The 15,426-nt window shown below is 43.0% G+C and overlaps 1 protein-coding gene across 4 annotated transcripts in view; it reads right to left on the bottom strand.

Moving 5' to 3' along the window:
- The window catches only part of DMD (dystrophin), a 1,674,912-nt gene that overhangs the window by 22,014 nt on the left and 1,637,472 nt on the right, over positions 1 to 15,426 (bottom strand). For all 4 annotated transcript variants that reach the window (XM_088028834.1, XM_088028835.1, XM_088028836.1 and 1 more), the window contains 2 exons: positions 8,924 to 9,167; positions 8,009 to 8,132 (listed from right to left, as the gene is read on the bottom strand). In XM_088028834.1, the coding sequence (XP_087884960.1) occupies positions 8,009 to 8,132; positions 8,924 to 9,167 (368 nt within the window). The remainder of the gene's footprint in view (positions 1 to 8,008; positions 8,133 to 8,923; positions 9,168 to 15,426) is intronic.

The raw sequence follows: 15,426 nt of genomic DNA, 5'->3' as shown, positions 1-15,426 counted from the left end.
GTTTTTTCAAACTTACTAAGACTTGTTTGATGGTCTCTAACATATGATCTTTCCCTGGAGAAATGTCCCAGTTGTGCTTTAGAATGTGTTCTCTGTTTTTGGATAGAATGTTTATATAATCTGTCATATCTTTCTGGTCTAATGTGTCATTTAAGTCCAGTGTTTTTCTACTGATTTTCTGTCTATATGATCTACCCACTATTGAAAAGTGGGATGTTGAAGTCCTCTACTATTATTACTGTTAATTTCTCCCTCTAGATCTGTTAATATTTGCTTTATGTATTTTGGTGCCCCCCATGCTGGGTGCATAAATATGTACAAATGTCCTATCTTCTTGTTGGACTGACCCCATATCATTATGTAGCGCCTTTTGTTGTTTCTTACTACAGTCTTTGTTGTAAAGTCTATTGTGTCTGATGTAAGTGTAGCCACCCCAGCTTCTAGTTTCATTTCCATGGACTATCTTTCTCTATCCCTTTACTCTCAGTCTGCATGTGTGCTTATGTGTAAAGTGAGTCTCTCAGAGGCAGCATACAGATGGGTGTTCTTAAAGGTTCTCTGAGTATAGGTTAAAGACACACACTACCCCATCAGTTTCAGGTGTACAACATAGCCGCCAATCTTCTCTGTACCTTATGTGCTGCTCATCGCAACTGTGGCTACCATCTGTCATCATCCAATGCTATTCTCTCATTGACTTTGTTCCCTGTGCTCTGCCTTTTATTCCCATGACTTACTCATCCCATCACTGGAAGCTTGTTACTTCCTGTTACCCCTATCCCTCTCCCCTCTGGCAACCCTCAGTTCTCTGTATTGATAAATCCGACTCTGCTTTTTTGTTTGTTCATTTATTGTGCTTTTAAGGTTCCACATAGGCGTGAAATCATCAGGTATTGGTCTTTCTCAGTCCGCCTTATTTCAGTTGGCATATGGCGCTGTAGGTCCTGGACAGGGCTTGTTTTTTTTTAATCCATTTAGTCACTCTAGGTCTTTTGATTGGAGACTATATTCTATTTTCATTTAAAGTAATTTTGCATAGGTACGCCCGTATTTTCAAAATTGTTTTTCTGGCTATTCTGTATTTCCTTTGTTCCTTTTTTTTCTCTTGTTCTCTTCCTCCGTGGTTTGATGATTTTCTGTAGTTGTATGCCACGACTTCTTTTTCTCTGTTGTGTGTCTCCTACAAGTTGTTGTTCTGTGGTCACCATGAGGCTTACGTAAAATCTATTTGTAACAGTCTATTGAAAGTTGATAACTCAGTTTTGAATGCATTCTAAAGCTCTACATTTTTACTCCCCTCTCAACATTTTATGTTTTGGATGTCACAACTGGTATCTTTTTATCTAGTGCATCCATTAACGAATTATTATGGTCATTTTTACTACTTTTGTCTTTTAACCTTCCTACGAAATTTCCAAGTGGCTAATCCACCTCCATCACAACGTTATTCCGAATGTAATGATATGGTTACCTTTACCAAGGAGATTTATCTTTTCATATGTTTTCCTGTTACTAAATTAGTATCCTTTCATTCAGCTTCAAGAAGCCCCTTTGGGGGTGCGTGGGAGGCACAGTCAGTTAAGTGTCTGACTCTTGGTTTCAGCTCAGATCATGATCTCAGGGTCGTGGGATCAAGCCCCATGTCAGGCTGGGCCCTCAGCATGGAGTCTGCTCCAGACTCTCCCTCTGCCCAGGCCGCTTGCTCACTCTCTCTTTCTAAAACAAATAAATCCTAGAAGTCCCTTTGACTTCTCTTGTGAGACACTCCTAGTGGTACTGAACTCCTTCAGCTTGTCTGGAAAATGTTTTCTATCTTTCCTTCGCTTCTGAAGGACAACTTTGCCAGACAGAGTATTTTGGGTGGCAGTTTTTTTCTTTCAACACTTCGACTATATCATCCAGCTCCATTCTGACCTGCAAAGTAGGTGTTCAAAAATCTGCTGCTGGTTTTATATGGGCTGCTTTGAGGATTCTCTCCCTTGTCTGTATCTTTTGAAAATTTAATTCTAATGAGTCCTGGCGTGGGTCTCTTTAAATCTTATTTGGAACTCTCTGGGCTCCTGGATCTGGATGTCTGTTTCCTTCTTCAAGTTAGGAAAGTTTTCTCACCCTTTTGTTCTCTCTCTGCTCCTGTGAAATCCCTATAATGTGAATATTTGTCAGCTTGAGAGTATCCTAATAATTCTCTTAGGCCATTTTTGGTCTTTGTTCTTTTTGCTCTTCTGGTGGATGGAGTCTTCTGTCCTGTCCTCGAAGCTTCTCATGCAGTCTCTTACTGAACCCCTCTCATGTAGTTCCCAGTTCAATTGCTGTGTTCTTCTGCTTCACGGTTTCTATTGGGTACTTATGTGCACTGTTCTCCAGACCTCGACGAGCATCTTTATGACCATTGTTTTGAACTCTTTATCAGGTAAATCACTTCTCTCCATTTCACGAGCTTTTTTTTTTTTTTTTTGCGATGAAAAAAAATTTTTTTTTGCTATTTTTTAAAATAATTCTTTTGTTATGTTAGTCACCATACAGTACATCATTAGTTTTTGATGTAGTGTTCCATGATTCAGTGTTTGCATGTAACACCCAGTGCTCCATGCACGTCTTTTTTGACATTTTATGTTGTTCTTTGATTTGGAACATAGCCCATTTCATTTTCTTTGACATTGTGTTGGCTTCTATGCACTGGATAAAACAGCCACCTCTCCCAGTCTTGGATGGATTTAAAAATCTTGTAGGAGATGAACCTTATCTTTCAACCCTGCCCTAGTTCTTGGTCGTCTCTCACACATTTGCAATCGTCCCGGCAGCCTTCTTGGTTCTTAGTGGCACCCAGGATTTGAGGGCATGCCAAGACCTGTCAGTGTCCCAGAGGGGAGGATCTCAGCCAGCAGCTTCTAAAGTGTGGAGCTATACTTTCTTCAGGGACAGACGAGGAGATGGGAGTTGGGGGTTTGTTCCCTCCTGGGTGATGGCCATTTACATTCTTCTGTTTGCTGCCATCACCCTGAACCTGTGAACCCAAGCTCTGCTGGCCCCTAGAGCCAGACGATCAAGCTCTGTGTTTACTGGATGGCAGCCACGAAAACCAGAGCATCAGATATGTGCACATTCTCCTTTCCAAGAGCTAGCACATGACCTGCAGGGAGGCAGGAAGATGGCACCCACCAGCCTCCGCAGTCTCTGCAGAGTATTTCAAGTGGTCCCTAAATGTGTATTAAATCAGAAGCCTACACCTCAGGCCGAAGCTTTTACCAGGAACAAACAGGCCTCTTCCAAGGAAGAGTGGGCGCATTTCAGTGTGCTGCCTCTGAGCTGAGCCGTGGAGGGTTAGCCATAGGGAGTCCTTGTGAGTCCTTTAAGTACTGTCTCTTCGTTCACTATAACCTTGTGGATCTCTTGGACTCATGCCCTGTTGAATTGAAAGCCAGATGTTTTGGAGGCTCACTCCTCAGGAAGAAGCTGAAAGTTGTGAGCTCCTTCCCGGTTGTGTGTCGCCACACCAGGGGGGTTATGGTGGCACTGCGTCTCAGCCTCTCCTACCTGTTTCATTGTGGGGTGTCCCCTTGCCATGTTTGCCTGATAGGTGTAGGCGTCACTGAGCTACTTTCTGACTTTCTTTCCGAGGCACTTGTTCTGTATGTAGCTGTAGATTTGCTGTGTCTGTGGGAGGCGGCAATTTCAGGACCCAGTTCTCTTGCCATCTTTAACCAGAACCTCCCCGGGAAACTTCTTAAGTGTGTGGATTGTTGGCATGTGTACACGGGGATGTGTTGGGCTTGCTTAGTAAAACATTCCTTTCGCAAGCACTGTACTGAATGTTTGTTTCTTGCATAGACAGGGCTCAAGTGCTAGGGAGAAGAAGGAAATGCTACTAACTACAAAAACAGAATAGATTATGAGATCTAATGAGGATGAAATTCCCTGAAAAGAAAGGATGGTATATTTGGGGCTAAAGGAAACACTGTCCACAGGTGAGCGCGACAGCGGGCTCTGTGTGGATGAGCACCAGCCCTGCCGATGGAGGGAGAGATCGCGTTCAGAGGCTGCAGAGGAAGGGGGAGTTCAGCTGATCATTGGCAGAAGCTGTGAAGTGTTTTGCTCTGTTTATGAGAACAGACTGACCTTGATGCTTGGTGGTAGCTGGGCTTGGCTAAAGAAGGTAGAGAAAGGGTGTATTTTGGGAGTGACGAATCTATCTAGTACCTTGTTGTCATATCAGGGGTGTACGCATATGTCCAAGATCGTACTTCAAGAAAGTTAAAAAAAAGGGTGGTAAAGGACTATCTTTGTGTAGGTTGGAAAATTAGACGATGTTCTGGAAGCTGACCAGGATTTAAGACTGGGTTACATTTTTATCCCAAAGACACTCAGGAGAGGGGCCTGGCAGTCTTGAGGAAAGCCTTGAGTGATGCCGTGAGAAGGGATACATCACTGCTGTGGTAATGGGGTGTAAAATATTTTACTTGAAGCCAAGAGTGAGGGACAGCCTACAGAGCAAGTTGCTCTGAACCTCTTCTAAAATGTCAGTGCTGTGAAAAATGTAGAGAGGCTGGGGACGTGTTCTAGATCACGGGAGACTAAAAAGAAAGAACTAAATGCAAAATGTGACCCTTCGCTGAGCCGTAAAGAATATTACTGGCAGAACTGGGGGTATTTCAACTTACTTAAATTACGTCTAGCAGTGTTGTATCAGCGTTAATTTCCTGAGTGTGATCGTTCTTTTGTGGTTATGTAAGAGGGCATCTTTCACCTCAGAAGATACACATTGAAGTATTTAAGGTTGAAGCGTCATTATATATGGAATGTAATCATTAAATGGGTCAGTTAAACTCTGCACATACCTAATATGCACATAAAGTATAAATGTGGCAGACTGTTCAATTAACTCCAATTCTGCCACAGTTTGAAATTATTCTAAAGCAGCCAGGGAATCTCTTAACGTTTTTAAGGAGAAGTGAGTGGGAAGAAGGGTCGGGGTCATCAGAGGTGAGGAGTTGCTGGTAAAGCTCCTGTATACATAGCTCACGAAAGCCAAACTTGGTGAATTTGCTTGTCTTTTCCAATAGAATGTAAGCTTCATGACACTGTCCCAGTTAAAAAAAAAAAACAAAACGTATAGCAACATACATATGGTACGTAGAGATGTACAGTGAGAAGTAGCTCATGGTTTGAGGAAGCACTCCAACTCCTGAGGTAGCACCCACTCTTGCTTTTAAAAGAAGTCATTTTAAAGAATGCAGTTCTCTGTCCACACTATGGTTCTGTAAATCCCAGCCTTATCACAGCTCAGACCTTCAAAGCACAAGGATACACACTTAAATACCTGTGTGTGTGTCCTTCAAGAAGATCGCTGTTTCCCCCCCCCCCCCCACTGAAAGGAAGTTGACTTACACAGTTGGAAAAAAGATCACCTTTGGATTTAGTCTTTTCTTTCAGAGAACAAATGTTGCCAATCCATTTTCTACTAGCCACTTAGCCGAACTCACCCAAACAGAGCACTTCTCTCCTTGTTTTCTGTTCTGCCATGTGCTGTGACTTGAGTGCTTTCTTGGGCCAGTGTTGGCAGGCCTACATAATGACTGCTTCTCAGCACCCGGGGCCGTGAATCTCACTTGTTAAAATAGGCAATGCAGTTTCACATGCTTTGCTTGCTTCAAAGGAAGGTACAAAACCTGTTGTTTTTGGAGTTTACAGACTTTGAAGAGGCATACGTTTTTTTCCTATGCCAAACTCTCATTTTCAGTCAGCGGTCCAGTAGTTCTATTCAGATCGCACAGTGGGGAGAGAATCTGAGGCGAACACTGCCCCCAATCACTGAGCTGTGATAAAGCCAGGAAAGCCACTTCACCCACATTCTGTTCCTTCACGAAACAACTGAAGCCTGGCTTTCCTGCAAGGTTTGACTTCTCTGGAGGAACACAGGACCCCGCCCAGTGCCTGAGGTTCTTGAAGTTCATCGTTCAGCCCCCTCATCCACCTTCCTCAGTGTCTTTCTCCATTCCTCAGAACCTGCCTACCATCTGATGAGCCCAACCAACCTGGTCTCCTCAAGCCCACGAAAAGCCCCCTCTCAGTGGTCCCCATGAATGTCCAACTTTGAAATTTTCCTGACCATGGTCCCTTGAGTCTTCCTTTGGGTCCATCACTTTACCTCTCTATATGCTACTGTCATGGAACACCTTAGGTACAAAATGAATTTGTCAACACACCATGATATCAGAGCTTTGAGGGTGAGGAATCAAGGAGACCCAGGTCTCTCCCTTTCTGTGAGGTAAGATCTAGAGAGTCAAGTATAACCAGTTTAGGATCCAGGGAAAAGGAAACATAAAAGATGGGATTCCTCATGCTGGGCCTTAGGACAGGAGGAAGGGCGTGCCTAGGTGTCCAACTCTTGGTTTTGGCTCAGGTCGCATTCTCCTGGGTTGTGGGATCAAGCTCTGTGCTCAACGGGGAGTCTGCCTCTCTGCCCCATGTGTGTGTGCTCTAAAATAAATCTTTTTTTTTTTTAAAGATTTTTTACTTATTTGACAGAGCACAGCAGTGGGAGAGGGAGAAACAGACACCCCCCCCCCCCCCGGCTGAGCAGGGAGCCCGATGCAGGACTTGATCCCAGGACCCTGAGATCATGACCTGAGCCACCCAGGCGCCCTTAAAAAAAAGAGAGAGGAGGAGAAATGAGGGGGATAAACCCAGTATTTGCGGCCTTCACAAAAGCTCCCCCAAATGTCTAAGTCTAGCATGGCAGGAAAAGCCAATAAGCAGATGGCTGGTGACATTCTATTATCATTTATGCCTCACGCCCTCCAGCTTTCTGAGAACCCGGTCCTTGGCAAAGAACACTGTGGAAGAATAACACTAGACCATTTCCTCGACAAACTCATCTTTCACTTAAGTCCTCATTGTGACTAAGTAATGTTCCAAAAGTGTCTTAACTGATCTTGACATGATCCAACGAGCTGTCACTTCTTTTCATTCCCATTGAGCCCTTTCCTGCATTGGACCTGTTGCCCACATCTGCCTTCTACCTGCTCTCCCCTCCTTCACTACCCCCTTACTCAAAGGGAGGTCTTTCTCAAGACACGGGATCGAAACACCTTTGTTCTACGTTTCTCCTCTCATACCCTTCAGCTACCACTTCTGTGGAGCGCACTGTCGCCTCCCCAGCCTGCCCTTTCACACCAGTCACAGACCTGTGCTTTTGCTTCTTTCCGCACACGACTCAGACCTGCCAGTTTCTCAAAAATAGTATGTACCCAGTCAAAAGGATCACAATCTCCTTCCAACCCCATCATTTCCAGGCAAGCCCCCAGCCCTAGGTACTCGGTTTGCAAATAGTAGTCTCCGAGTCTTCTAGCAAGCCTACACTATGAACTCCCAGAACTGGGCCTCTGTGTTGGCCTCGTATAGGTGGAAAGATGGGTTACTTTGCGCCAGAAACAGCTGCCGGGATACCTCTTTGGCGACATTTCTTACCAGGTGTATATGATTTTCAGTGGCTCCCCGACTCCGACCAAAATGAGTCCAACACCTTTGCTCAACATTCTGGTCAACGTGACCCCAACCTTCCTCTGTGGCATTACTTCCCTCCCTCTACCCTGGCCCTTCTGCTTGGACCCCATTTCTCTACTGACATGGACTGTTGGCTTGTTTCTGCCCAGGGCCCAAGGTCTTCATCTCTACATCTCCACTTCACACTCTTCCTTCTTCAAAGAGTGCCGGGTTCCTACTTCACCCTTCAAAACCGTTCCCAAACACCCATTCATCGTAAAGCCTTCTCTGTTCTCCAAAATGAATGAAATTTGACTACTACACTGCCTTGTTCTGAGTAACTGAATGGCCGGCCCCTTGAGGGGGTTTGGACCATATGACTCATCTTTGCACCCCGAAAACATTTACGACCGTGGCTTGTATAGAGTAGGCGACTTAGCTGATGATGTGAACCTCTGAGCAAACAGTTCACCATTTCCAGACCTTAAGAGAAAACAAAATCCATGAGCGGCTGAGAGACGCTTACCCATGGATTCTGAAGTCTGACTGCCGACCACCCGGAGCAGCATAGGCTGACTGCTGTCTGACCTCTGAAGAGAGGTGGAAGGAGAAGACACCGTGGTACCATTCACCTTGGCCTCTGCCTGGGGCTAAGGTAGCCAAAAGAAAACAGGATTAGTTTTCAGGATAAACACTCAAATAACTGTACAAATATAAAAGGGTTACTCATAGGACTCAGAAATTAGAACCTTTTCCAATAAGAAACCTCCCAAATGTCGCTGTTGATAAGCTCCATGGAGCTTGTCTTTGTACCTGAATTGTGCCTGCCTTACACATTTGAAAAGAAATTGCAGCCCTGATGGAACAAGATATATAAAATCATTAGACCAAATAACTGAAAGATTTAGAAGGTCACTTGAGAATGGTAAAACCCTGTGAAACCACAGCAGCGTAGGAGAGAATTCATACTTTCGTAAAGCATGAAGTAACAGGATGGAGAGAACATAGCTCAAACTTTAAAATTCCCAGAAAGTCAGGGCCTACTACAATGCACTATCTTGCTAGGTTTTCACTGGAGGCTGAAACAATTATGTTTTAGGAATTAGAAAAAAAAAATGGAAAGGTCTACCAGGAAATAAGACAAATTTCTCACTTTTAGGAGACCAGGGGAAACCTTGCAGAATTTTTTTCCCCAAGGTGAATTTTAAATGGCTCAAATAAAAAAAAAAAATTTGTAGGCAACAATCTTGAACAAACATAAAAAAGATACACTAGCTTTCCTCCTCGTCGTCTTTCCCTTGAGAGCCAGCTCTTTGCTCAGCACATCCTAAGTCCTCAACAAATCCATACTGGTCACAATTCTACAATGGACTCGGAGTTCTCTAAGAGAAGAGAAAGGAATCTCGGTCGATATCCCAGGTGAGAGAGATGTGGGTCTCACTTGCTCCAGCAGCTGCCTGAGCCTATGTAACTGTGACTCCAGCTGTTTGTTGTGATCTTCCAGGATTTGCATCCTGGCTTCCAGGCGGCCTTTGTGTTGACGCAGTAGCTTGGCCTCAGCAATGAGCTCAGCATCCCGGGGACTTTGGGGAGAAGTGGGCATCATTTCAGGCGGGGACGGCAGTGGGGACAGGCCTTTATGTTCATGCTGCTGCTTGAGACGATCGTATTCTGCTTGCAGATTTCTGTTGGCATCACAGAAAGTGGAGAAAGAAAAAAAAACCCAGAAAGTTGAAAATCATCATCAGATTTCATATAAAATGGCAGAGAGAGACATCTGACCACCACCACACACAATAGCAAGCAAAAGAGAGGTACTTAATGAATGGTTTTCATGATGACGATCCTCGCAATGCTTAAGAAACAAAAGAACATCGGAAGAGTCGGCTTGGTGTGTGAGGGGATATGCTTTTCAACCTCTTATCTTATGAGCGCCACATTCAGATGAGCAAGCAGCAATGGGTTCATTTTACAACCCTTTCCTTATAATGTCATGAGATTACAAATTTTTATACCTCTGTCAACACCGGTTTGCTTAAAAAAAAAAAAAAATTCCCACATTCGCAACAGCAATGGAGAACAGCTTAGCAGCAACGTAACCATGAACCCACCACACTGTTTCAATAAATGAGACATTTGCCGTGTTTTCTTCAAAAAGTTTTTGAAGAGATAAAGCTGCAGCTTTCCTATGTACTCTCCTCGATACCCTAGCAGACCCTTCTCCCCCATTGCCCCCCCCCAAAGGAGATAATGCCATTCTGAATTCAATGTCTACCATTACCACAAATGTATGCACAAAGATTAGGTTGAACTGAGTGCACATGCTGATACTTGGCTGTTTGTCTTACCTACAAAAGTGGCCATTTCATGTGATTGAACCTGTTGTTTTGCATGTTCTTAAACTTTAAGAACGTTATGTTTAAGAAGATACATACCATTCTGAGAGTTGCTTTTTGCCTTCAACACTGCTTTGGAGTTTATCCAGGTTGATACATAATAGTTCCTGATTTGAATTGTCTTAAGGTATTATTCTGCTGCTTGAATAGGTGAACAACATTCTCATGTCAGTGGATATTTAAGTTTCCACCCATCACTACTGCAAACAAAGATGCAGTTAACTTCCTTCTGTCTCCTTGGATACCTGTTTACAGAACATAGCTGGATGTGGAGTTGTTGGGGTTTCAGCAATCTCTTTAACGCGTTCATGGCAACCTGTAGTACACACGTTTTAAATTTCAATATATTCCTCTATGTTTTCTGCTTTTTATGTTTTAAGAAAATCTTCCTTATACCTCCATTTTAAAGTTTACTTCACCCAGAATCTTTTGTGCCTGGTGTCTTAAAGACATGATCTAATTTTACTCCCAATCCCATAGGTAAGTGATGAAGGCAGCCTCTTTGACTGTAAAGTCCATCTTTTCTTCACCGATTTCTAAGGGGAGCTCCTGCAATACATCAAGTGCCCATAAATACATCACTGTGCTTCTGAGCGCTCTGTTCTGTGGGTTTATTTTTAAGTCCCCATGCAGATCACTTACTACAACTTGAAATAAATTGGTGTCTGGGAGGACTTCCTACTCTGTCCTGCCTTAAAAGTGTCATGGCTCTTGTTGAAACTTAGGGTTTGAATAACAGTGGGGGCATATAGGTTCAACAGGGAAGAACTGACTTCGTGTTATGGAGTCTGCACATCCAAGAATGTGCTGAGTCTCTGAACTCCAATCTTACTTTACGTCCATTACAATTCACTGTGTTTTTTCCTCTAGCTCTGCAGGTTGAATGCTGAAACTGTTTATGTTTTTTAATAAATACATTTAAGGGTACAGATTTCCTTCTTGCTTTAGAATTGCTGAGACGGTAATTCCAGCGGAGGACACTGCTACTATTGATCAGAACACTTGATCTCTTTCTTCTAGTTTCAGGAAATACCAAAGTAAGATGACAGATTCCCGTTGCTCACAGACGATGCTTCGTCAGCTGAGAGAACTGCCTATCCACGAATGGGGGAGGTCTGGATCTCTGAGAAAAGGCACGAGAGACAAGCAGAGTCTTCCCGCTGTCCAGCTTGAGAAAGTAGGATCATCTCATGACCAGGTTTCAGTTAAGGAAATATTTTCGGATGTTCCATACTTGAAAGATCCACAGGGGATGGTACGGCTTCCAAAATGCTGGATGTCCCCGTGGAAGAAGACATAAAATCCAATCTTTTTTTTTTTCATTTTAAAGCTCTATCCTGGACCTCATTTTACAAGGTTTCTAGAAGTGTTGAAAGTCATGCGGGAAATCAATACCTGATCTTTCTCATCTACAGGAATATCAGCTCTGATCTGTTTTGACTGAAATCCTGTCTATCTTCTATGAATCTGCAAGGAGAGCTGTGTGTACGCACTTTGTTTCAGGGCAAGTCGCTTTGACAAGGGAGTAATAAGACACTTTATCGAAACATGTTTACCCGAAGCCAGATTCTGCGCATCAGTCCTCTAGGTAGGAACCAAGGTATGTGGTTGTTGACATCAATTAAATCCAATTCCTAGCTGCTCAACTGGCAATCAGTCATCGAAATATTTCTGTGAACTTAAAGCAGCATCTAGTGTTTACGAGGTTTCATGTGATGGGAGTTAACTCCCCCCGCCCCCAGCAGCTGTTCATGAACCTAGAAGAAATCCAGCTTCACTGCAAAGTCCCAACCAACACCATCTTTTAACAGAGAATCCTATTCAACATCCACAGTGTTCGTTTTGAAAACACTATTTTTAGATGTGGACTTCAGCATAGTACAGCAAATGATCACCGTCTTCCCACCCACTCTTCACAAAGATACACACAGGAGAGACTACCTTTTCTGGAGAGGTCTTCCTTGGTATCTTGATCTTCAGGGTCTAGTTGTCCAAAAAGCTCTCTTTTTCTGAGTTCTTTCTAAGTGTCTTTGTTCATAAAACATGGTTTAGTATATACAACACATTACATTTCTATAAACCAGAAAAGGCTCATTTGACTCAGCCAGGGCTTCCCAAAACGGGGCTGTGAAGAATACCAATTGCTCTACGGAGGCCCTTTCTTGCCTTCCCAGATGTGGGAAAGTGCTCTCAGGAGATCATTTCCTTCAAGACTCATATACTTCTTCAGTTCTGGAAGATCCTCAGCTATTGCGGCTTCAAATACTGCTTCTCTGCCATTTCCTCCATGTTCTTCCGAAACTCCTCCTAGATATCTTTGGGAGCCTGGTGGTAAATTCTCCATTTCTCTTCAATGCTTACTTACATTTTTTTTTTTTTTTAATTCCCTGAGCTTCTCTGATGGGGTACAGTCTAGTAATTTCAGTGACCACAGTTTGCATTTCCAAAGATGTTCTCTGGCAGATCCATTTGGTTCTTGGCTATTTTATTTTTTACATATCTATTTAAGTCAGCCCTATACCCAGAACCGGGCTCGAACTCACGACCCCGAGATTGAGTCATATGTTTTACTGACTCAACCCACCGCCGGGCGCCCCAGTTCTTTGCTATTGCCTTATTACGTTCCTCTCCTCCTCAACTCACCTCTCTCTGTCAAGCAGTTTTGTGGCTGCTCCCACCCAGGGCCTCTGGTCTAGAGCTATGTCTTAGATCGCAAGTTTATGGCTCTTGGATTGAGCAGTACGAATGCAGTGATTGCTCTCTCTCTCTCTCATCACCGGGCACCATGGTTCAGGTCCTGGTTTCAAGGCTGTGAAGCAATGCTCTCCTTCGCAACTGCACACCTCACCTCCTCCCCAGGCTACCTGCAGGAGAGCGTCATGCCACATCCATGGCTACGGAGAAGCTCTTGTCGCCGGCAGAGGCCCAAACTGGTCATTTTTCATTTCAAGTACAAGTCTGTGTATGTCTCTCCAAATGTGTTTTTGCAGAGCCCTGATTTTTATTTGACAGAGAGAGAGGGAACACAAGCAGGGGGAGTGGGAGAGGGAGAAGCAGGCTTCCTGCAGAGCAGGGAGCCCGATGCGGGGCTCGATCCCAGGACCCTGGGATCATGACCTGAGCCGAAGGCAGACGCCTAACGACTGAGCCACCCAGGCGCCCCAGAGCCCTGATTTTTAAAAGGTGGAGCCCCCGAGCCAGGCATTTAAAGAGAATTTTAATAATTCCTGTGGTTACAGCAGGAACAGAAAGTCCACTAACTTATCCCTACATGCTGCTCCCCAGGCCCTGGTTTTCTTCTTTTCATTCCATATGCTATCTACCACGGGATCAATGGCAGGAGCAGAGGAAGATGCCTCAGAACAAGGGCTCAGGTTATCCTCATCAGAAGCCTACCCGGACATGTTGACTTTATGGACGTACGGTCAGTGCTCCCTCAGTGTGCACTCAAACATAAATACACCATAACAGGATGGAATGAGCCAAATGAGTGGGGCACCTGGCTGGCTCGATCAGTAGAACAGGCAGCTCTTGATTTTCGGGGTTGTGAGTTTGAGCCCCATGTTGGGTGTCAAGATTACTTGAAAATCTTTAAAAAAAATAATAAATGAGCCAAACAAATCTTCTATTAAGCTCAAAAACAAAATTTTGTGGGACTAGTTTTCCCTCCTAAAGCTCGGAGGCAGAACAACGTGTCCCGCCAAAGGTTCAAAATTGGCCAGAAAACAAGGAAAATACCAAGTTCTTGGAGTTGGTATTCTCTTTGAAAGGTGTTTATTTGAAAGACTGATGTTTAGAGGTTAACTTTTCCTAATAAATGTGGTCACGGTCGCAGAGTTGTTCAGGGCATATTTTTGTGAGGGGTTTGGAATTAAAGTTATTATATTTCCAAGGCATTGGCATAGAGGTTTTTAAAGTGTGTCGTGATACTACAGTATTTATAAAATTTCCATAAAAGACCAGTGGGATACTTACCCCTGTTCCAAGGTGAGTTGTTTTAAAGCTTAACTACAAATACATGGTTTACTCCCTTTAACGGTTGTCGATTTATATTGTTACCAATATATATTTCGCTTTTCTTGCAGTTAATACATGTACATCTCACCCCTGTTAATTCTCTAATTGTTAGAAATGTATTTATGCTGTCATTTCAACATAGTTGAATATATGTCAGCAATCAGATGACTCCACAGAGAATCTATTTACATTCTTGATTATCTTGTAAATTATATTTCTCTGGCAGCCCTCTAAAGAACACTAATTCAAATTCAGCACACATGGCTTTTGTCACCACAGTTTCTTCCAGCAGCAAAGGAAGTTTCCCATTATTTTCTTATTCTCCATAGAGCTTTAAAAAATCCCTCCAATCTACACATACATAGATGTAAAAATCCCTCCAATCTACAAATACATAGATGTAGCTGATGCATTTTTTGGCATCAAATGTACAAACATGCTTGTCCAGACACCAGTTTACATTATAAAATTTCCTAACCAGAACATTTCATCCAAAAACCGCAGAATACACTTTTTTTTTTTTTTTCAAGTGCACGTGGAACCTTCTCTAAGACAGATCACACGTTAGGCCACAAAACAAGTCTCAGGAAGTTTAAGAAGACTAAAATCACATCAAGCCTCTCTTCTGGCCAGGAGGGTATGGAACTAGAAATCAAGTGCAAGAAACAAGTACTGGAAAAGCACAAACGTGGAGAATGGGTCAACAACAAAAAAGGGAAATAAAAAAAAATACAAAGACAAATGAAAATGGGAACACCAGGGTTCAAAATCTTTGGGATGCAGCAAAGGAAGTTCATAGGGATACAGGCCTACTTCAAGAAAAAAGCAAAAAGTCTCAATCTAACCGAGGCTAATCTATGTGTAGAGGAGCTAGAAAAGGAAAAACCAACATAGAAGGAAGGAAATAATAAAGTTCAGAGAGGACATAAATGAAATAGAAACTGAAACTAAGAGCAGGCTCTTTGGAAATATCAACAAAATTGATAAATCTTTAGCCAGACTCGTCAAGAGAAGAGTCCTTAAATAAGAAATGAAAGGGGAGAAACAACAACCAACACAACAGAAATACGAAGAATTAGATGCCAATAAACGGGACAACCTACGTACATTGCTAGAAACATACACTCTCCCAAAAGTGAATTGGGAAGAAACAGAAAGTTTGAACACACTGATTAGTAGTAATGAAACTGAATCAGTAATTTAAAAAACTCCCAACCAACAGAAGGCTAAGGACCAGATGGCTTCACAGGTGTTTTATACCAAACATTTAAGGAAGAGTTATTACCTATTGTACCTGAACAGTTCCCAAGAAAGAAAATTACAGGCCAATAACCCTGATGAACATAGATGAGAAAATCCTCCACAAAATATTAGCCAATCAAATTGTGTACTAAGTTAAAATGATGAATCAACATGACATACCACATTAAGAAAACGAAGGACAGAAGCCATATCATCATTTCAGTATATGAAGCGAAAGCATTTGAGAAACTTTAACATCCATTCATGATAAAAACTCTGAACAAAGTGG

Source organism: Eumetopias jubatus, unplaced genomic scaffold, assembly GCF_037043125.1.
Source record: "Eumetopias jubatus isolate StellerSeaLion01/CBP00866 unplaced genomic scaffold, mEumJub1_p1.0 scaffold_11, whole genome shotgun sequence".
Lineage (NCBI taxonomy): Eukaryota > Metazoa > Chordata > Mammalia > Carnivora > Otariidae > Eumetopias > Eumetopias jubatus.
This window is presented reverse-complemented; position numbering and strand designations above follow the sequence as displayed.